General features: G+C 37.5%; 1 protein-coding gene across 1 annotated transcript in view; it reads right to left on the bottom strand.

Annotated features, from left to right (window-relative positions):
• IL1RAPL1 (interleukin 1 receptor accessory protein like 1) overlaps positions 1–23,597 on the bottom strand; it is a 1,327,113-nt gene that overhangs the window by 1,113,968 nt on the left and 189,548 nt on the right. Inside the window, exon 2 of the mRNA XM_027096331.1 lies at positions 1,775–1,880. Within this exon, the coding sequence (XP_026952132.1) occupies positions 1,775–1,856 (82 nt within the window). The 5' untranslated portion in view covers positions 1,857–1,880. The remainder of the gene's footprint in view (positions 1–1,774; positions 1,881–23,597) is intronic.

The following is a 23,597-nucleotide window of genomic DNA, read 5'->3' as shown; positions in this document are numbered from 1 at the left end:
ATGTTTCTCAAATATACAAAGTTAAGTTCCAATTTAATAAAAATTTTCCCCAAGTTAGTATATAGAATGGACCTGTCACCAACTATTTGATGATGGGGAAAAAAATCACATTTGCATTTTGATAAATAAAACATAGACTTAACATACACAAAAATTTTTTAAAATTATATAATAAAGTATGACAACTAGAAAAATGAAGTTTTTAAGACTCAATCAGTATTTCCATTTTGGAAAGTTTCATTTTGTTATAATACTTACACAGATGAGTGCTTCCCTTCTATGTGGCCAATACCTCAAAGATCCATGTTAAGTGCTTTTAATGTAAACTGCTATTCTAGAAAATATCGCTGTTGTAGAAAATATCGCAGCTTTCACCACAATTTACTTCCCCCTTCTACCTACTCTAACTTCCATGGATATGCTATGCGAAAGCTACTACATCATAATCCTGCCCTAGGGCTTTCTCTCATTCAAAAATATCCACCAAGAGGAACAGACGAAATAAGGTGTAAACAAAGAAACACTATTCTTTTCACATTGCCTACAACCACATCAATGGCAGATACAACAGGTATACAACAACCAAAAAGTTCTAGAGCCAATGGGCTCAGTCAAACTCCTTTTACTCTCATCCCTGTACCGTCATCCCCCTGAGAATGCACGAAGTACTTCCTAGTCCCTCCCCAGACTTTCTCCCAAGGTGGGGCTCAGGTGAGCACACTGCTCCCTATCTCCCTTGCATGTGGCCCTTTTCATTATAAAATCAAATATGAGTTTGAACCCTCTTAACCTAAGGGACTGAGAATGGTTGCTGCAGCCCCATCTCAGTCCTTTCATTCCTTCTCCATTCTGAATTCCAAAGATACTTTTGTTCACGCGATTCTTGATACCACAACACTCTGTAGCCTCTTGCACATGGTATCTTCTTTTTCCCACTGTCTCTCTAGAACAGATAACACATTCTAGTGCTAGCAACTAAACACAGTACATTCCTTCCTCCACTGTACCCAAAGCTATAGCTTCAAAAATTCTGTTACCCCCTGTAAAATGTGAGTGTGGTAAGACTTTGCATTATCAGTGACTTGTTAGACCTAATATAACTTCACACAGATAACAGTATTTATTCAATTGTCTCATACAGTTTTCTAACTCCAAGTATCAACAGTCAACTGAGAACCAAGAGGTATGATAACATGTAAAATTTTCCTTAAGTCTCAAGATTATTCTATTTAGCAGCTGTTTTCATATTACCATTCTACTTTACCTCTATATTTCCTACTAACATATTAGGATGCTTCCCTATGACGCTTTCTTTAATAACTCTGGTGGTTTTCTAAAAATACTTCCAAAATAATTAAGCAATCAGCTGAAGTAAAATCCTAAAAAGAATCTGCCCTAAGCATAGCTGACATTGAAATGGTGACGGTAAATGTTAACATGAAAAAAAATCCACAGTATTTCCATGCAGAAATTTAAATGACACTCTTTATAAAGAATGTTGAAAATCATACTATAAAATGAAATCAACCGCAAGCTTTTAATACTGAATTCATTCCAATTCATAGTAATTAACGAAACAAGCCACATCTTTTTCAACCTACTCCGACCTTTCTAATTCCCTGTGAGTTACGCTCCACTCATTTAAAGATAAATCTACAGTATTTCCACAATATGGATCCTGGTTAATTCTCAACCTCTCCACAAATGGTACATGTGTAAATGTAGCATCAGCACTTCAAGCCATAATGAGCGAAAAGAAAGGAACACTGCTTACCAGAACCTCTTTTGGTCACAACCTTCAAACTCTGAGTAAAAGTAGCATATAAGAGAATCAAGTGCGGAATTGGAGCTTTCATCTTCCAGCTCTTAAAAGCTGTTCCCTAAAGCAAAGATAAAGAAGAAAAACACACATTTTAAAAATACATAGCAATATAATAAGATTTCTGTTAGGCTTTTAATCGTGCACAATTGGGGCAATTAATTCCACAAATAGAAAGAATGTGAACAGAATCTGTATTCCTCTCTCCCTTAGGAACTTGGGGTTCAAAACCAGTAACACCAAAATTATGTCTCTATAGGCCCCCTACAATGTTTTAAAATCTTATGCTCAATTAAGGTTTAGAATTTCTCTTTATTTAGTGGATCGAACTGTACTTAAAAAGTGGAAACAATCCCTTCAAAAGTACTATTTCATTAACAATTTATTTTAAATATAAATCACCAAACACTGACATTTTTTGACGTTCCATGCTTCAACAGATTATGGTTTTACTCAGTATCATTCTTTCCAATTGAGAAGAAATCTACTCCTCTGAAGATTTAATTATAGTTTTACAATTTTTAAAAAAAAAACTCTAAAAGATACTTCCAGAGAACTTTAAGACTTTGTCTCCACTGAAATAAAGTACAATGTATATGAAAGCTACAGAAAGATACATCATTTCTTCCTATTACAAGGGTCTCAGAGGGAAAACAGAAGGGACACTAGCCTAGTGTTTGGATTTCAAGAGGGAGAAATATTTCATTTGAAATTAACTGAAATGAACTTTGTCTTCCTCAGAAAATCATCTCCCTTTTATTTTTGTGTAAGACTGAGATAGTAGAGCTGAAAGACTTAATTTCAAAAAGTAGCAAGTCAGAACACAGTTCAAATATATTGTCAATCCATGACAGCACAAGTTTCTTTGCAAGACAGTTGAGGACTGATCATCTTCAGCTTTCAATCACTATGACTCTATTAAAGATGAGGAAGCTGAAATGGTGATTTGACAGTCACATTTTTCTTTTTTGCTCTCCTAAAGCCTCATAAACCTGAGTATATTTAATGATTAATCCGTTCACATTAATAAAAGTCTGTTAAAATACATTTTAATTCACAAAACAAAACCAAATCCCATTCACTTGCAGTAAAGTGTCACCATTATCATTTTAGTCAGAAAGTCAGGGAATTTTTAAAATAGCATTGAGAATAAGCTGTTTTAACTCCAGCTCCTGTAAATGATGATAGCCTCTTTCAGTTTTCTAACTGAGCACCTGGAGTTCACATAAAGACATAAATGAAACCTAGTTCGAAAAGCCGACTCATCAGACAGACACATCTGACGAACTGCCACATTAAAGTGCAAGCCTGACTCAGGCATGCATTCCTAAAACCCGAATCCCATTTCCCAGCCACCGCACTAACTGGAGCGGCAGGAAATCTTCAAGTTGATATCTTCAGCCTTCAGGTTAGCAGTGAGAATCAGTTCCTCTCTCAGTGTGAGTTTAATCAGCACTGCCCAAGAAACTCCAGGATCCAACTATACACTGCAAGACCTTCCAGCTTAACTACCTTATTACTTCACTCTTGTTCAAGATACTATTTCCTCACTCATTTCATTTCTATAAGGCATACAGGCTAGTTTATGATTCTGTTTCTTAAAATTAAATTGCTTTGGAAAGCATCAATTTGGTAACATCAAGATCCTTAATTGAATCTCTCAAAACAGTTGTATATTAGGGAAAACAAAAAAGAATTATGGAGCATTTCACACATTCAACATCTTGGTCAACCTACAGTAATCTTTACAAATCTCTTTAAGGCAATTTATTGTATTTTATATGGAAAGACACATTAAATATATCTAGTCATAGACATTCAAACTTTGCTGTACTTGTTGCATAATTAAAATTCCTACCCAGAAATCCCAATGCGATCTATATATAAACATTTACTGAGGTTCTTGTCTATTTTCTTATTGTCACATAGTATCTCATAGTATCAGCGACCTAATTTCAAGAAGCTTCAATTTCTGGGTGGATGGACCTGAGATTGTTTGCCTATTTCCTGTTAAGAATACCATTCACCCAGGCAAAACTATAGAGATAGAAGGCAGGTTAGTGGTTGCTAGAGGCTGGGGGAGGGGAAACATTAGGAGGGCCAGCTAATGGGTACGGGGGTTCTTTGTGGGGAGGTGATGAAAATGTTCTGAATTAGACAGTGGTGATGGTTATACAACTGGGTGAATATACTAAAAACTACTGATTGTACACTTTAAAATGGTAAAGTTTATGTTATGTGAATTATATCATAATAAAACTTACTCTAAAAACAAAACAAACAAAAAAAAGAGTACCATTCACCATTTGGCTTCACATAAATCCCTACTAAACCTTATGCAAAATGAGCATATCACAGTGGTTATAAGCAACCAGTCTGTCTGGGTTCTTAACCCCATTTTGCTACCTATCAGCTGTATAATTTTGGGCAAATAACCTCTCTGCAAATAGTGTCTTCATTTACAAAACAGGTATTATTACAGTACATATAACACAGTGCCTAGAACAGCAGTGGCACATAGAACAATCTGAATAAATGAAAGCTACTGTTGTTACTGTCTTTACTGCAGTTGACTGCTGTTACCACTATCATTATTATCATTACTATTATATTATTAACACTATTATAGACTCAATTCACATCCCTCTCACCTGTGAAACTTTATGTATATACCAGCTTTCTTTACATGCTACCCCACACTATTAGCTTATCTCTTTAACTGCATGTCTTTTACTCTACCAGACAAAGTCCCTCCAGGGAGAACGTGTGTTTTATTCATCTTTTTTATTCAATGCTCAAAAAGTATTAGCTGAAATGAATGAATGAAAGACTGAATGTGGTTGCTACTTTACGCAGTTGAATTTTGGCATTCAAACTCATCATTTGATAAACACTTATTAAGCACATATGCGATGGTGCAGTGGGGACACAAAGACAATGTAATGCACCCTAATAAAGACAGCTCACAGACCAATAAGGGAGACAAATACTTACCTACTTAATTAGACTGGCCCTACTGCCATATGGTGAGTATAATGCGCTGAGGGAGTAGAGGGAGGAGATCTATTAATTCTGCTCCTGGTTGGATCTGGTGAAGTCATAGGAAAGAGCTTCCACAAGAAGCAGCATTTCAGCTAGGTCATAAAGGAGAGACTTTCTACGGGAAAGGGAATTCTGAGTCTAGGACAAAGGATGAGTGAAATTGTCAGTCTGGTAGGCAGAATAAGGCCCACCCCTAAACATGCCCACATTTGAATTCCTGGATCCTGTGAATATGTTACCTTACACGGTGAACAGACTTTACAGCTATTGTTAATTTAAAGATTTTGTGATGGGAGACTATTATCAGAGTAAGCTCAATGTAATCACAAGCATCCTTATAAAAGGGCAGTAGAAGAATCAGATTCAGAAAGAGGAAATATAAGGATGAAAGCAAATGTCAGAGATCAGAGTAATGCACTCTGAAGATGGATGAACGGGACATGTGCCCAGGAATTTTTGTGGCCTCTAGAAGGTGGAAAAGGCCAGGGCGCAGATTCTTCCCTGGAACCTCCAGAAGAAATGCAGGCATGCTAACACCTTGATTTTAGTCAAGTGAGTCCAATGCATTTTGGACTTCTGACCACCAGAACTATAAGATTAAAATTTGGGGTTGTTTAAAGCCACTAAGTTTGTAGTAATTTGTTATCGCACCAATAGGAAACTATTACAGCAAGGATGTGAAATGGCAAGTTTCAGGAATAAAGTGTAAATAGACCACAACTTAGGGGCTGTAGGGAAAGAGGTTGAAGATGTCAGTGTAGGATTCTGAAGAGCAAGATATGCTAGGTAAATGTTGGGGACTTTTCCCCCATGCCCCCTACAATGTTTTCCACTCATATTCTAACTTCATCATCCAATAATATTTCATGCAGCTTTATTTTCTTTACCTTTCTTTTTATTTTTATTTTTTTTGCGGTACGCGGGCCTCTCACTGTTGTGGCCTCTCCCGTTGCGGAGCACAGGCTCCGGACGCACAGGCTCAGCGGCCATGGCTCATGGGTCCAGCCACTCTGCGGCACGTGGGATCCTCCCGGACCGGGGCACGAACTCGCATCCCCTGCATCGGCAGGCGGACTCTCAACCACTGCGCCACCAGGGAAGCCCTCTTTACCTTTTTTTAAATCATGAAAACAATATGTATACTGAATACGTTTCTTCAGAAGACACAAGATAACTCATCTGAGATTCTGACCTATCGCCTTTCACATACTCCTAAGATTCTCTGCAGTATAGACAAAGAAGAGCCATTGGATGCTTATAGGTGAATAATCTGAACTGTTTTAGAAAGTATAGTTTGAAGGTAGAAGAAACTAGTTAACAGGCAGTGTTACAGGAAGATAAGGAAGAGGGTCAGCCTTAATGCAGTAGGGGTGAATAGTGGGAGAACAGATTTGGGAATAAATAGAGCTTAGTGATATTAAAGGAAGTGATGTTAAAAGGAAGCTTCAAAAGTGGATCTGAGGCATACAGTTTGAGTAACAAGGTCTATTATGATACTATTTACCAATATAAAGAAATACAGAAGACATTTTGGGCAATGAGGCTGCAGAAATACACAAAATTATATTTAGGGCATGTAGATTTCAAATTGCCTGTGGAATCTTCTATTAGAATTGTCTTGTAGTTAATTAAAAATATTTGCCAGAAACTCAGTAGAGTGGTAGAAGATAACAATGTTGTAATTGCAGCTGTAGTTAAAGACATGGATTAGGATAAACAGGAAGAAAGTGTAGACCACATAGAGAAGGTGAAGAAAGCTTATGCTTTCAACTGTGAAGCCTACGAATATTTACCATACATTCATAGGGAATCAAAAGGGAGAAAAAGTGAGAAAGTCAGGTGGTAAAGGGAATGTGAATCAGGAAGGATATGGGTCAATGAAGCAAGCAAGGATGTTTAAGGACACAATCATCAGAGCTTATGTATTGTAAGGATAAAAAGAGGCAAGTGGGCTTCCCTGGTGGCACAGTGGTTGAGAGTCTGCCTGCCAATGCAGGGGATGCGGGTTCGAGCCCCGGTCCGGGAAGATCCCACATGCTGCGGAGTGGCTGGTCCCGTAAGCCATGGCCGCTGAGCCTGCGCGTCGGGAGCCTGTGCTCCGCAACGGGAGAGGCCACAACAGTGAGAGGCCCACGTACCGCAAAAAAAAAAAAAAAAAAAAAAAGAGGCAAGTGCTTGAAACTTAAGACACTGCTGATGATACTGACCAGTCTTGTAATTAGACAAATGGGGGTATAATCAGAAAATTTAAGGAGGATAATCAGTTTTATTTGCTTGATTCTGAATGGTAGGATGTGGAGCCCACAGTTGAGAGTAAAGAAGTTGAAGGATAACTGTAGTTGAAAACAGGGAAGACTAGGACCTGTATATAAACTGAAGCAAAGAGAAGCAGAGCCAGAGAAAGGAAGTGAATCTAGAAGGGAAGAGACATTAGTCTGGGGAAGCTGAGACACCTCCTCTTATAGGTGGAAGAGAAAGAAAGTACGTATGTAGGAATACCAAGGTAAGTTTAAAAGAGAAATAGAGGGAAGTTGTACTCATTTGTTTTATTCCACTTACATGGGTCGTAAAGCAGAGGGAGTTGGTTTTAGAATGGGAATGAACTGGATTAAGAGTTTTCCTGTGTTAGGTTAGGCAAGCTACTTCATCTCTACAAGTCTCAGTGTTCTCACCTAAAAAGCATAGACATAAATATGTGTCATATTTATTTCATTTGACTTTATTTCATTTTTTACTTATTTCCTCCCACAACATAGTAAGGTACTAAATACCTACTTCAAAGTTTTACAACCTTTAAGTAAAATAATTGTCTTTATGGTTTTAACAATGACATTTAACTGTAGAAATTTTTAAACACCAGCTCTTTTTCTCTGTCTCTTTTCTCTCCATTCCTGGTTGGTTGTAATAATTATTTATGCTCCAACAATGATCCATTATATTTTATTTAATCCTTAATGTTTTTATATTACTAAGCTCAAGATTATACCATTTTTTCACTCTAATAAAAAAAATTTTAAGTATCCATTTGTGCATGACACAGATAAAGTATTTTACCAAGTGCACCATTTAAATAAAGCAATGCATGTTAAAGTTGTGGAATAGAGTCTCTATGGAGAGGATCAACAGAAGCTCTTACAGACTCTGCAACTAAAAGTTACCAAAAAAGCATGATATTTAAAATTAGTCCCAGGGAAACTTGTTTGCTATGTCATGGAACTATGACAACTATCTTGAGAAAAACCACCCACTCACAAATTTATAAAGATATCTATACATTTATTTTAAATTTTGTGAGTGCCCACTGTGTTTCAAATGCTGTTCTAAGTAGGAAGGATACAAAATCATTAGGAAATGGTCACTGTGGCCAAGGATCACATCGAAGAGAAACACGAAAATCAACAATTATAGCAAGGGATAAGCATTTTAAGAGAAAAATTCTCAAGTATATGGAAAGTGCTCAGGGCTGCTTGGAGAGGTCAAGAAAACATTCTCAGATGAGGCTGATATCTGGGCTGACTTTCGGCCAGGGTGGAAAGGGTTTAAAAGTGATGGGAAGGAGATTACAGGGAGAGGAGAACAGAAAGAGTACATTTTTCAAATTTCCACTAGTGAAAACAAAACTATATATTTGACAATCTATTCAGTACAGGTTGGAGAGTAGAGAAGGGCCTATGTTTAGATCATCAAAAATAAGTTTTAAGTCACTTGGATAATTTTTTTACAAATTGGCCCAGATACTTTTCTAGGGTTTGCTGTTGTTGCTATTGTTGTTTGTTTAACACAATCCTAACCAGAAGATCATTGCTTCCTATAGAGTGTGGCTAGCAAGGGAATATTAAGGTTCCAGATCTTATAACCATTCTTCAATATTGATCACCAAATGTTAATTCATAATCTAAGAGGCCAAATGAGAATAAAGTCTTCATCATATGGTTCTTAACAGATTCTCCTACAAGGTGATAAAGAATAGTCAGTAGTAGGGGCTTCCCTGGTGGCACAGTGCTTAAGAATCCGCCTGCCAATGCAGGGGACACAGGTTCGAGCCCTGGTCCGGGAAGATCCCACATGCCGTGGAGCAACTAAGCCCAGGTGCCACAACTACTGAGCCTGTGCTCTAGAGCCCGCAAGCCACAACTAGTGAACCCACGTGCCACAACTACTGAAACCTGCGCACCTAGAGCTCATGCTCTGCACGCAACAAGATAAGTCACCGCAATGAGAAGCCTACACACCGCAACGAAGAGTAGCCCCCGTTCGCCGCAACTAGAGAAAGCTCGCACACAGCAACGAAGACCCAATGCAGTCAAAAATAAATAAATAAAATAAATTTAAAAAAAAAGAACAGTCTGTAGTCAAATAACTATCCAAAATGCATGTGTTCCTTATTTAAATATTGTCCTGAAAATTACACACCAGAGTACCTTGCTGTAGAGTAACCTGGCATAAAATGCTATGGAATGTCCTACAAACTAACAGACTGGAGTAGCAGCTGCAGTTACTGTGGGATAATTGGCACACCAACTGGGTGGCTCCAGGTTAGGCTCAAAACTTAACAGAAGAATCTTGTAAGGAAAGGACTTGTTCTATTCTCACAAAGTCTGGACCATATCCTTCATTGGGAAGCCAATGGTGTTTAAGGGACTAAGGGTGATAAAGCAGCTTTGTATTATAAAGAGTTGACTAAACTTCTTTGTAATCTACTAAGAAAATGAGGCCAATAATATAAATAAAAAGTGTAAAAGAAGATATAAAATATACAATGACATAGAACACTTAGAAAACTTTAAATTTTACTATATTTGAAAATTTTACATAATGGGTGGCTTTCTTGGAATGTCAATTTCCAAAATTTACTAAACAAAAGAAAAATATGAATCAAACAAAAATCATTTAAAAACCCTAAATACCATTAAAGTATAAACTCCAAAAATTTTTGACTACAGAAAATAATACAGACGAGTACTTTCAAACTTTCAAGGAACACGGTGTGTTATAAGGAACAGAAAATCATGATTATGGTTGTAAAAACATAGAAAACCTTACAAATTTGACAAAATAAAATTAGAACTAACATAAGTAATTTAATAAACTTTATAAAACTAGAATAACACTGGGAAGGGTAGTTAATGTTACCACTTAGCTTTTATCTAGAAATCCTAGGCAGTGAAATGAACCAGGAAGTAAGAATAATAGCTATAAATATTAGAAAAAGAGAAATGCAGAATTTCCATATTTATAGGTTACAGTTATAAAAACATTTTTAAAAGACCATTCCATTATAAATAGAGAAAAATAATGTCCTCCAAGAGGAAAATATTGACCATTTTGTCAATATTGATTAAAAACAGTCAAATTTTTCCAAGTGGAATTTTTATTTTGTTTCTTGAAAACTTAAGTCTAAATTTTGAATGAAAAAACACACAAGAGAGAAATTTAGGAAAAAGAAGATGAATTAAGTAGGCCTTGCCTTGCAAGATACCAAAAGGCATTTTAATTCTAGACTAGTTGAAGCATATACTATAGCCACAAAAACTGATAAACTTATGAATGAAAACTATATACTACACTGCACCAGATATCAGAATACACAGGAACAATAAATGATAAAGAAAGCATGTATCATTAAACAGAGAAATGAAATTTGTCTGTGATAGTAAAAATTGTGAGATGGCCCCCCAAGATTCCTACCCCCAATACACCCTGTAGAATCACCTCCCTCTGAGTATGGGTGAGGCCTATAAAGGTGATGGGATATCACTCACATGATTAGGCTATATTATATGGCAAAAGTGAAGATGTTCTGTAGTTGTAAAAAATAAACTAATCAGTCAATTTGAAGTTAATCAAAGAGAGATTACCCTGAGTGGGCCTGCCCCAATCAGGTGACCCTTTTAAAAAGGGTCTAGAAGTCACAGATGAAATATGTGAGAGAAATATGAAGTAGCAGAGATGTTCTCCTATTGGCCTTGAAGAAGAGACTGCCATGCTGTGACGAGAGCCATATGTCATAGAATGGTGTGCAGCCTCTAGGAGCTGAGAGCCTCAGTCCTACAACCATAAAGAACTGAAGTCTACCAACAACCACGTGAACCTGGAAGAGGACCTCAAGTCTCAGATGAATTCGGCCCAGCTGATACCTTGATTTCAGTCTTATGAGACCCTCGGTAGAGAACCCAGCTATTCTGTGCACAGACTCTTGACCCACAGAAGTTGTGTGATAATACACTTGTATCATTTTAAACTGCTAGATTTGTGGTAATCTGTTATGGTGCAATAGGTAACTAACACTTCACCTTAAATAGTCATAAATCCAGAGAGAGATTTATGTGAAGAGAAATTTAATAAAGCATTACGTTTCTGATTACTAGTAAAAAGAACTATTAAATTGTAGGGGATACCTATAAGATGAAATATTATGCAGCCTTTGAAAATAATTCTTAAAGTTAATCACTTGGAAAAACAGTCACAATAAAATGTGAAGAGAGAAAAACAGAATACAATGCTGTATAAAGAGCATGATTCTTATTATGAATAATATGAATATAGATGATAGAAAAACAACTAGAAAAAAACTACATCAAAGCATGCAGTATTGATCTTAGCAATCATAAGTAGTTATACTGATTTTGGCTTCCCTCCATAACGCTAAATGTTTGTCCAATTTTAAAAAATATATAAACATAAACTGCTTTTTATAAAAATACATGTTTTGTATCATTTTAAAACTTCCTTAGAAAAAGCTTTAAGGTTTTAAGTGTCCATCAATAAATGAATGGATAAAGAAAATGTGAGATACACACACACAATACTATTCAGCCTTGAAAAAGAAGGAAATCTTTTAATTTTTGAATGAACCTTTGAGGGCATTATGCTAAGTGAACTAAGCCAGGCACAGAAAGACAAACAGTGTATGATCTCACTTATATGTGGAATCTGAAAAAGTCACACTCATGGAAGCAGAGAGTAGAACTGTGGTTTCCAGAGGCTGGAGGGTTGGGGAAATGGGTAGATAAGGTCAAAGGGTATGAAGTTTCAGTTATGTAGTGTGAATAAGTTCTGGAGATTTAATGTACAACATGGTGACTACAGTTAACAATATTGCGTTGTATACTTTAAAGTTGCTGAGAGTAAATCCTTAATGTTCCCGAACCACACTAAAAATAATGATAGCTATGTGAGGTGATACATATGTTAATTAGCTTAAATGTGGTAATCACTTCAAAATATATACATCTATCAAAAGCTCAAGTTGGGGCTTCCCTGGTGGCACAGTGGTTGAGAGTCCGCCTGCCGATGCAGGGGGTGCAGGTTCGGCCCCGGTCCGGGAAGATCCCACATGCTACGGAGCGGCTGGGCCCGTGAGCTATGGCCGCTGAGCCTGCAGGTCCGGAGCCTGTGCTCCGCAACGGGAGAGGCCACAGCAGTGAGAGGCCCGCATACCGAAAAAAAACCCAAAAACCTCAAGTTGTATATCTTAAATATACAAAATTTTTATTTGTCCATTATACCTCAGTAAAACAGGAAAAATAATTTTAAAGAAGAAGAGTTTTTACAGAATCAAATTATCCCAAGTTTTTTTTAAGAATCTGGATGATTTACTACTATTATAACTCTATCAGTCAAAAATATAACATTTCTCAATCCAAGAGCCATCGAGATAAACCACACTGTGCTAAATATTTTGTCACTACAACAATTTCCAGTATTATCAGTCATAAGATCAACTTCAATGGCTCACTAATAAAAACACTAAGATAGCAATCAGAATCTAATTAAAATAGATTCTGGACAGACAGACACACACACCCACACACATTTCCTGGTCTGTTTATAATACCCATTAAATTGCTTGGAGCAGATAAATAGGCCCTAAGTATTGATTGGATAACTGAAAGAATGAGATGTATACTAGAGAAGAGTGATTCCCATAAAAGCATACACAGGATAGTACTTTAAGGAAAGATTTGAGACTCTGAAATGAGCAATAGAGATTACTGGATATCCTTCTAATAGAAAGTTGGGTCTCTGGGGATTATCTGATCCTATATGTGCACCTTTGTCTTTGAATATGCTATTTTACAACTCTGTAAAGATAAAGTAAACTTCTAGAAAGTTAACAGCACTGCAAGTAATTCTTGCCCCTAGAAATGCAAATCATTTGTGTCTAGTGGGATGCAACTGATTATTGCCCTATGCATAGACCAGTTGTGGTAAATCCATTCCAAAATTCCTTTACTGCATATAAATTTATGGTTCTTTGACACCTCCTCTGAATTGGTTGTAACATCTCTTTCAGTTCCTTCATTAATAAGTCAAATAAATAAATCTTTGACGTGCTCATTTTATACTTTTATGAGTCATGATTTTTGAAAATTATGCTCTATAACTATATTCATTTACTATAATAAATGAATGCTTTGAGATACGAAAATTATTTTTTTTAAGTTTAAAGAAGAAATTACAATAAGCTACTCTCAGTTAGATTTTGTATTCCAGTCGGTGCTTAGTATCATGATACTTTAATCAGAAACCATGTGAACAACAATATAAAGACAACTTCAAGGCAGTTAACTAAGAGATTAGTGGAATTACAAAGACACACAGAAAAAGTCTACTTCCATAACATTATCATCAACAAGAACTAAATGTACTTTGAGACACTAGGCCTTTCTCTCAGCTTTGGAAAGGCAGGGGAACTACCCATCTTAGCGGAACAGTGACAAGGATGCAAGCTTCCTAGAAAAAGGCCTCAATATCAAGGTGACTGGAAATTTATGCAATCATCCCTTGCAAAGTCTAGAGTTGCTTAGTATAACCAGCTATAGGTTAGAAAATACCTGGCACTAGCTGGTGCTTGTCTGTAAAGAGAAACCCGAAGAAATACACAATGAAGGTGGCTAAGTGCATACACTCAAGAGTAAAACTGCCTGTGTTTGAAGCCCAACCCAACTTCTTAACAGCTGTGCAGAGTTGGACAAATAAATAATATTTAATACCTCTATACCTCTATCCTCTCACCTGTCGAGTGAGCAGGGGAAAAGTCTCCACATCAGAGGATTACTGTGAAAATCAAGTATGATAACGTATGATTAACATTAAAACACTGGTGCTTAGTTAGGTGCGTATTACCCTTTATTGTTATGAGCCACTGAACATTTATAGGGCTATGCAAATAACTACAGACTTAACTGAATTACCTATATGTAATAATTCTAAACTGAAATTACCAGGAACTATTGGAGAAATGGAAATATTCCATATGCTGCCAGAAAATTCTACAAAATTCAATACAACTCATACTTACTTGGTGACAGGAGAAAATCCAGTAAATGGATGAACCTGACTAGCTAAAATGGAAAGTGCACTGTGCACAGGAATAGAAAGCGTAAATAAAAACACTACACAGTTTCCATCTGCCACTTTTCTAACTCACCTTTCTTGCACCTTTCATATTCACCATGTCCGCCACTGTAATTCAGCTGCAAAAGCTCATACCAAAGAAATTTGGGGGGTTCTAAAGTCAGCAGATTGGATGAGGCAAGTTACAAGCCCAGGGAGGAAAAGCAAATATATTCCATCATCGCTCTTGTGGGCTGCTAACATGATCCTAGCTGAGTGGATTTGCCCTCCTTTTGTGAGCGCTTCCTGCCAATGTATTAAATGGGTAGTTGGATAAACCTTACTCTTATCACATTTCTCTGTGTTTAAAATTCAACATGTCAAAGAAATTTACTGCAACTCTCAAGAAAAATTGGCTTTATGTTCATTAGAACTGCAATATTTGATATTTGTTATATGTGGCAAAAAATACTTAAAAGCTTTCATTTTCCAGTTAAACTCAATATGCCCACAGACATAACTTGTGAAGAGAGTAGGATAGTACGAGAAATGCTAAGGAAGGCAGTGCTCCTCAACCTTGCCTACATCTTGGGATCACTTGGGGAACTTTCAAAGAGGCAAATGACCGGAGTATTGCCAAAACTGCTGCCTCATGATTCCCACGCTGAAAACTGAATGTCTAAGCATTTTTTAGAGTTCCCTAGGGCAGGCTTTCTCAACCCCACTACTATTACCATTTTAGGCCAGACAGTTCTTCGTTATGGGGGGCTGTCAGGTGCACTGTAGGACGTTTAGCAGCATCCATGGCCTCCACCCACTAGATGCCAGTAACACCTTCCTCAAGTTGCCATTAGCAAAAATGTCTCCAGACATTACCAAATGATCTGTGGTATGGCTGGTACCTCCATATCATAAGTTTAATCACTAATCAGAATAATTAGCTCTATCGGGCAGATAAAGATCAATTCTGAGACCAACAAACTAGTTATCTTTTATAAAGGTGCTTCGTAGTCACCCCTGGGTACTCAGTGAGAACATGACCACCAAACCTGCCAGGAAAAGAAATATGTTCTATGTGTCAGGAGGTCAATAGAATCCTTTTATAAAGGAAACAAGACACAAAGTAGGCATAGAGGGAACTTTCCTCAACATAATAAAGGCCATATATGACAAACCCACAGCCAACATTGTCCTCAATGGTGAAAAACTGAAAGCATTTCCACTAAGATCAGGAACAAGACAAGGTTGCCCACTCTCACCACTCTTATTCAACATAGTTGTGGAAGTATTAACCACAGCAATCAGAGAAGAAAAGGAAATAAAAGGAATCCAAATCGGAAAAGAAGAAGTAAAGCTGTCACTGTTTGCAGATGACATGACACTATACATAGAGAATCCTAAAGATGCCACCAGAAAACTACTAGAGCTAATCAATGAATGTGGTACAGTAGCAGGATACAAAATTAATGCACAGAAATCTCTGGCATTCCTATACACTAATGATGAAAAATCTGAAAGTGAAATCAAGAAAACACTCCCATTTACCATTGCAACAAAAAGAATAAAATATCTAGGAATAAACCTACCTAAGGAGACAAAAGACTTGTATGCAGAAAATTATAAGACACTGATGAAAGAAATTAAAGATGATACAAATAGATGGAGAGATATACCATGTTCTTGGATTGGAAGAATCAACATTGTGAAAGTGACTCTACTACCCAAAGCAATCTACAGATTCAATGCAATCCCTATCAAACTACCAATGGCATTTTTCACAGAACTAGAACAAAAAATTTCACAATTTGTATGGAAACACAGAAGACCCCGGATAGCCAAAGCAATCTTGAGAAAGAAAAACGGAGCTGAGGAATCAGGCTCCCTGACTTCAGACTATACTACAAAGCTACAGTAATTAAGACAGTATGGTACTGGCACAAAAACAGAAACATAGATCAATGGAACAGGATAGAAAGCCCAGAGATAAACCCATGCACATATGGTCACCTTATCTTTGATAAAGGAGGCAGGAATGTACAGTGGAGAAAGGACAGCCTCTTCAGTAAATGGTGCTGGGAAAACTGGACAGGTACATGGAGAAGTATGAGATTAGATCACTCCCTAACACCATACACAAAAATAAGCTCAAAATGGATTAAAGACCTAAATGTAAGGCCAGAAGCTATCAAACTCTTAGAGGAAAACATAGGCAGAACACTCTATGACATAAATCATAGCAAGATCCTTTTTGACCCACCTCCTAGAGAAATGGAAATAAAAACAAAAATAAACACATGGGAACTAATGAAACTTCAAAGCTTTTATACAGCAAAGGAAACCATAAACAAGACGAAACGACAGCCCTCAGAATAGGAGAAAATATTTGCAAATGAAGCAACTGACAAAGGATTAATCTCCAAAATTTACAAGCAGCTCATGTAGCTCAATAACAAAAAAACAAACAACCCAATCCAAAACTGGGCAGAAGACCTAAATAGACATTTCTCCAAAGAAGATACACAGACTGCCAACAAACACATGAAAGAATGCTCAACATCATTAATCATTAGAGAAATGCAAATCAAAACTACAATGAGATATCATCTCACACCGGTCAGAATGGCCATCATCAAAAAATCTAGAAACAATAAATGCTGGAGGGGGTGTGGAGAAAAGGGAACACTCTTGCACTGTTGGTGGGAATGTGAATTGGTACAGCCACTATGGAGAACAGTATGGAGGTTCCTTAAAAAACTACAAATAGAACTACCATATGACCCAGCAATCCCACTACTGGGCATATACCCTGAGAAAACCATAATTCAAAGAGTCATGTACCAAAATGTTCATTGCAGCTCTATTTACAATAGCCCGGAGATGGAAACAACCTAAGTGTCCATCATCGGATGAATGGATAAAGAAGATGTGGCACATATATACAATGGAATATTACTCAGCCATAAAAAAGAAACGAAATTGAGCTATTTGTAATGAGGTGGATGGACTTAGAGTCTGTCATACAGAGTGAAGTAAGTCAGAAAGAGAAAGACAAATACCGTATGCTAACACATATATATGGAATTTAAGAAAAAAATGTCATGAAGAACCTAGGGGTAAGACAGGAATAAAGACACAGATCTACTAGAGAACGGACTTGAGGATATGGGGAGGGGGAAGGGTAAGCTGTGACAAAGCGAGAGAGAGGCATGGACATATATACACTAACAAACGTAAGGTAGATAGCTAGTGGGAAGCAGCTGCATAGCACAGGGAGATCAGCTCAGTGCTTTGTGACTGCCTGGAGGGGTGGGATAGGGAGGGTGGGAGGGAGGGAGATGCAGGAGGGAAGAGATATGGGAACATATGTATATGTATAACTGATTCACTTTGTTATAAAGCAGAAACTAACACACCATCGTAAAGCAATTATACTCCAATAAAGATGTAAAAAAAAATTAAAAGACAGTGAGAGCATTTGTGTACGAGAGAATAATTGATGACCCTCAAAGATGTCCAAGGACTAATCCCTGTAATGGCTGAATATGGTACCTTACATGGGAAAAGTGACTTTATAGACGTGATTCATCTAAGCATCTAAGGACGTGGGGAGATCATCCTGGATTCCAAGGTGGGCCCAATGTAATCACAAGGGTCCTTATAAGAGGGTGACAAGAGCATTAAAGTTAGGGAGAAGGCCATGTGATAACAGAAGCAGAGATTGGAGTTATGAAGCCATGAGCCAAGTTATGTCAGCAGCCACCAGGAGCTAGAAGACTAAGGGAACAGATTCTGCCCTGGAGCCCCTGAAAACTCAGCCCTGCTGACATCCTGATTTACAGCCCCATAAAACTCATTTCATGCTTCTAACCTGCAGAACTGAAAGAGAACAAATCTGTGTTGTTTTGAGCAACAAAGTTTGTGATAAGTTGTTACAGCAGTAACAGGAAGCTACTACAACAATGAAGCCAGAAACTTAAAAGAAATATTCTAGTTTATCACCATATTCTAGTTTACCTATCAATATTTGTAGATATTTGTGATAATTATTTACACATTCATATCTGATTTTGCATACTCTGCTTTCAGTATTTGTTAATGACAACCAATGACCTTTCTTCAACACTTACTTAATGCCAGGTATGTATCTAAGTACTTCACATAAATCAATTTGTTAATCCTTACAATTTTTCAATTAGGTAGGTAAGTTATTGTTGTCTATATAAGTTACCATTCCCAAAGCTATACAGCTACAAAATGTTTACAGGTCTTCCACTGACAATACTTTAGTCCATAATAAATAAAACAAAGTTCTGAGACCTCTGATGCAAATACACCCACAAACAAAAACACATACAATCCATATCCAATGATTCACCTGCAGGCAGTGTTATTATTTCTTTGGACAGTGTGTGTTTACAGAGTCCATGCATAGACTGAGATTCTTTCCATGTGATGTTTCTGCGGTTTTCAACTAGGTATTTTCTACAGTCACTCAACTCAAAGGTATTCACTATCTGAGGGTCCTGCTTCTTTACCGCAGAAGCTGCACTATCTCCTCAAAGAGGATAAAAATCGCTTTATGCCTGTCTGATCTGGTTGCTACGTAACTTCCCAGCACTTAGCATATAGCTTTCCTTGCTTGGGATTCTTCTAAGAATTGAATTCTAAGATTGACTCCTCTTCTTCCAACCACATCAAGAAACATAAATTCTTGCCACCTCCACAAGTTCGCAAGATCAGAGGTAAATCAGCATTTGGTATCTACTACTTTCCAGAATCTACTTCGCAGTTCTGCATGTCATCTTGCTCTCTGGTGTTGTAACGGGTATATAAACTCCTTGCCCCACATATGCCATGCACTATCCTACATACTGGAGTACTGGAGACATAACAAGAAACAAGACAGTTCAAGACCCTTCATTCCTGCCAGGCAAAACACAAGCAGACAAGTAAGTAACACACTTTGTTTAACGATAAATTTTGTGAGGGAAATAAAATAGGAGTACAGGAAAAAGAGTGATGTGGTACAGAAGTTACTGTTTTAATTTCTCCAAGGTCTTGCTTGTAACTTGGAACTTAAATCGTGAGAGGGAGGCAGTACATGCGGATATGGAGGGAAAACATCACAGGAAGAGGAAGAGCATATGCAAAGGCCATGAGACCAGAACAAGCTCAGCATAACTGTACAAAAGAAAGAAGGTCAATATGGTTGGAAGAGACTGGACAGAGGGGAGAGTGGGACTAGGTAGAGCATGAAGAAGAGGCTGGGGCCAATTCATGTAGGGACTTGTATTTTACGTTATTTGTAGTAAAAGATAATAATAATTCAGAGTTTAAATAAGGGGACTGCTGTGGGTCATCCCAAAAGATGTTTAAGTCCTAAACCTAGGTACCTGCACATGTGACCTTATTTGGAAACTGTTTTTTTGTAGATGTAACCAAGTTAAGATGAGGCCATGCTGCGTTATGGTAGACCCTAAATTCAATTACTGGTATCCTTAGAAGGACAGACACATACTCGCAGGGAGGAAACCATATGACAATAGAGGCAGAGACTGGAGTGATGCCAAGAAAAGCCAGGGTTTGCCAATAACTACAAAAAGCTAAGAAGAGGCAAGGAAGAATCATCCGCTAGAGACTTCAGAGAGAGCATGGCCCTGCCAACACCTTGGTTTTGAACTTCTAGCCTCCAGAACTGTGAGAAAATAAATTTCTGTTATTTTAAGCCACTCAGTTTGTGGTAATTTGTTGCTGCAGCACTGGGGAACTAATACAGGTACTAGTAAGATAATATAATTTAAAATTTTGCCTTGACTGCCATGTAAAAGAAGGACTATACTAGATCAGGAATAGCAAAAAAAAGATAATAATTAGGTTGGAAGCTAATGAAGTAGTTCAGACAAGAAATGATATTGGCTTAGAGTTTTAACAAAGGTAATGGTGGAAAATCATCACACTACAAATAATAAATGCTGGAGAGGGTGTGAACAAAAGGGAACCCTCCTACACTGTTGGCGGGAATGTAAATTGGTACAACCACTATGGAGAACAGTATGGAGGTTCCTTTCTCCTAGGTATGTATCCGGAAAAGACGAAAACTCTAATTCGAAGAGGTACATGCACCCCAAAGTTCATAGCAGCACTATTTACAATAGCCAACACATGGAAGCAACCCAAGTGGCCATCAACAGATGAATGGATAAAGAAGATGTGGTGTGTGTGTGTATGTGTGTATGTGTGTGTGTGTATACACACACACACACATACACACACACAATGGACTATTACTCAGCGATAAAAAAGAATGAAATAATGCCATTTGCAGCAACATGGATGGACCTAGAGGTTATTATACTAAGTGAAGTGAGTCAGACAGAAATCTGTGTGAAATCTAAAAGAAAATGATAGAAATGAACATATATACAAAACAGAAATAGACCCACAGACATAGAAAACAAACTTATGGTTACCAAAGGGGAAAGGGACAAATTAGGAGTTTGGAATTAGCAGATACATACTACTATATATAAAATAGATAAACAACAAGGACCTGATGTATAGCACAGGGAACTATATTTGATATCTTGTAACAACCTATAATGGGAAAGAATTTGGGAAAAAATATATATATAGAAAACTGAATCTTGTTGCTATACACATGAAAGTAACAGAACACTGTATATCAACTATTCTTCAAGAGAAAATCATCAGACTTAGTGTACAATTTAAAGATAATAGTAACAGGAGTTACCAATATATTAGGTGTGGTCAGTGAGTAAAAATGAAATCAAAGATCACTCCCAGGTTTAGCCAGAGAACAGAGGTGTACTGTGCTACCATTAATTGAGATGGGGAAGGCTAGGGGAATAACAACTTTGGGAAGTTGTTAGGAGGATGTGATCCTTTTTGGATATTTGAAGTTTGAGATGCCTTTAAAATATCCAAGTCCATTTGATATATTAGCACGGTAGGCCTGTAATGATCCCTGCCTCTTGGTTGTGGGATGAACCAAGTGACTTGTTAATAAGGCCAAAGTGATAGGATGTCACTTCTGACATTAAGTTACAAAAGACTGATTTCCATCCTGCTGGCACTCTCTTACTACTTATTCACTTTTATGAAGCCAACTGCCATATTGTGAGCTGCCCCATAAAAAAGCCCATATGGCAAGAAAGTGAGGGTGGCCTCTGGCCAACAACCAGAGAAAAACTTGGTCCAACAACTTTTAAGGAACTGAATCCTGCCAACAACCACTGAGTGAACTTGGAAGCAGATCCTGCACCAGTCGAACCTCACGATGACTGCTGCCCCAGCCAACATCTTGACTGCAGCCTTGTGAGAAACCCTGAGCCAGAAGACCCAGCTAAGCCATGCCCAGATTCCTAACCCACAGAAACCATGAGATTGTGTTTCATTTTAAGACACTAAGTTTCTGGTAAAATTTTTTATGTAGCAATAGATAACTAATACAGATGGGGAGAAGGTGGAAGGAGTCTGAGCTGCAGACATATATTCAGGAGTCATCAACATACAGATTTTATTTAAAACCTAGATGTCATCACTTATGGAAGGAAGATAGAGAAGAGGGCTCATGATTGAGGCCTTGAACTATGACTTAGTGAGGCCAAACAGAAATCAGCAAAGTAAATTAGGAATTAACGAGGTAGGAGGAAAACCAGGAGAAACCAATCAGAAAGGTAGTATGATTACTTCAGGAATGCTCAACAACTTGGGTGAAGGCAGGAAGCAGGCGGATAGCTGGATTTCACTGGGTTTGGGGTTGTTTTCAAGTGAGTATAGTAGAAAAAATAGAGAGGCAAGAGTTTTAAGAGTTGAACAGGCTGTAATAGTGTTGGATCATGAAACTGCACCAATAACTTGCTCGTGTATATGATGTCCATGCCAGAACCATATTTTTTCTAATAGTTTAGACTTGCCAATATAATGTCATGCTAATTGAAAGCTAACTTGGTTCAAGTACTCCCATAGAACAGTTTCATGATAATGATTAAGAAGTAGACACACATAATTTGACAGACTGAAAAGATCCACTTCCCTTTAGCTGCTTGTGTTTTAACTCCCTGGGTAATATATCCAATGTTTGCACTTAAAAAAAATGCTTTCAGGCATGATGGAGTCTAAATACTCTCACATTTCCTGCCTGGAAGCTAGTCTACTGTTCTCTCTCTGTTAACTTCGATGCAAACTATGGACTTGACATTGCAATTTAACAGGATTTACCGCTTGTTCTTGGAAAAATAGGTGCAATTTTAAACTCCAGAAGATATTACTGCAATCATGCCAGCAGAAAACCTAATTCTGAGAAACCTATGGGCTTCAAGGAAAATACATCAAAAAATAGTTGCTCATCAACACCATGCAGAGAACCGTGTCATCAACTATTTAGTAGACAAAAAATGTACCTAGAATATTGTAGGGGACAACATGATGAAAAACCACACTGATATTATCATCCCCAATAGCAGGATCTAACCTTCCCTGTTGAGGGAATTTCTCAATAGACGACACCATCCTTCTGTTTTCCATCTACCAATAATGAAATGCTTTGAGCCAGAGGGGTAGAAAGCCCTCTTGATCCATATTTGTCAGTACCACTGAAACCATTGTTTTTTCACCTAGTATTTATCATTTATCTTCTATAACAGTTCTTTCTAAAAGCTCAACTATGTTTCATTAGCAATATTCAACCCTTTAGAATGCTTAATGATATTATCCATTCAGCTACATTAATTTGATTATTTAAAAATGGTATACATATATATACCTATTGCTTTTAAAATCGTATTTTTCTAATAGAAAAGCCTTTGAAAACATCATGTCTGAAAAGAAATGTTTAAAGGTGCCCTTGGAAGGCATTTCCCAAGATCATTCTATCAACATAGGCCCTGCCTTTGCTCCTAAAACTTCCTCCATTAAAAGACGACAGGTTTGGGAGGACCCCAGATCTTCTGTACTATGATATACATGCTTTGTTCCATCCCATTCTTGTTTTTCAGGCCACTTCACTTAAAAATTTAATTCATGGTGATTGACACTCCCACTGAAATTTGTCTGCAATTAATATATGCTAGCAGCTACTATCATGCATTCCTTCTCTTTGCTCACTTGGACTTTCTCCCCTAAAGACATTACTTGTTAGAAATACGCTGGGTTGACTATTTTCCTGCCAAAAGCTGCAGATTCTAATTAAATAACTCAGAGAAAAGCAGTCATAACAAAAAGCTAAATTACAAGGCCTTGGGAATGCAACTGTTTCCAGGTGGGGAAGGACAGCGGGGATGATATAAACTTCCGTTGGCCTCTAAGAGGAGACAGAGTGGCATAATGAAAAGCTTGTTACCCTTTGTGTCCTAATCCTGGCTTTGAATCCCAGCTA

This window comes from Aethalodelphis obliquidens, unplaced genomic scaffold, assembly GCF_003676395.1.
Source record: "Aethalodelphis obliquidens isolate GAN/ISIS:26980383/991018 unplaced genomic scaffold, ASM367639v1 scaffold101, whole genome shotgun sequence".
NCBI classification, from domain to species: domain Eukaryota; kingdom Metazoa; phylum Chordata; class Mammalia; order Artiodactyla; family Delphinidae; genus Aethalodelphis; species Aethalodelphis obliquidens.
This window is presented reverse-complemented; position numbering and strand designations above follow the sequence as displayed.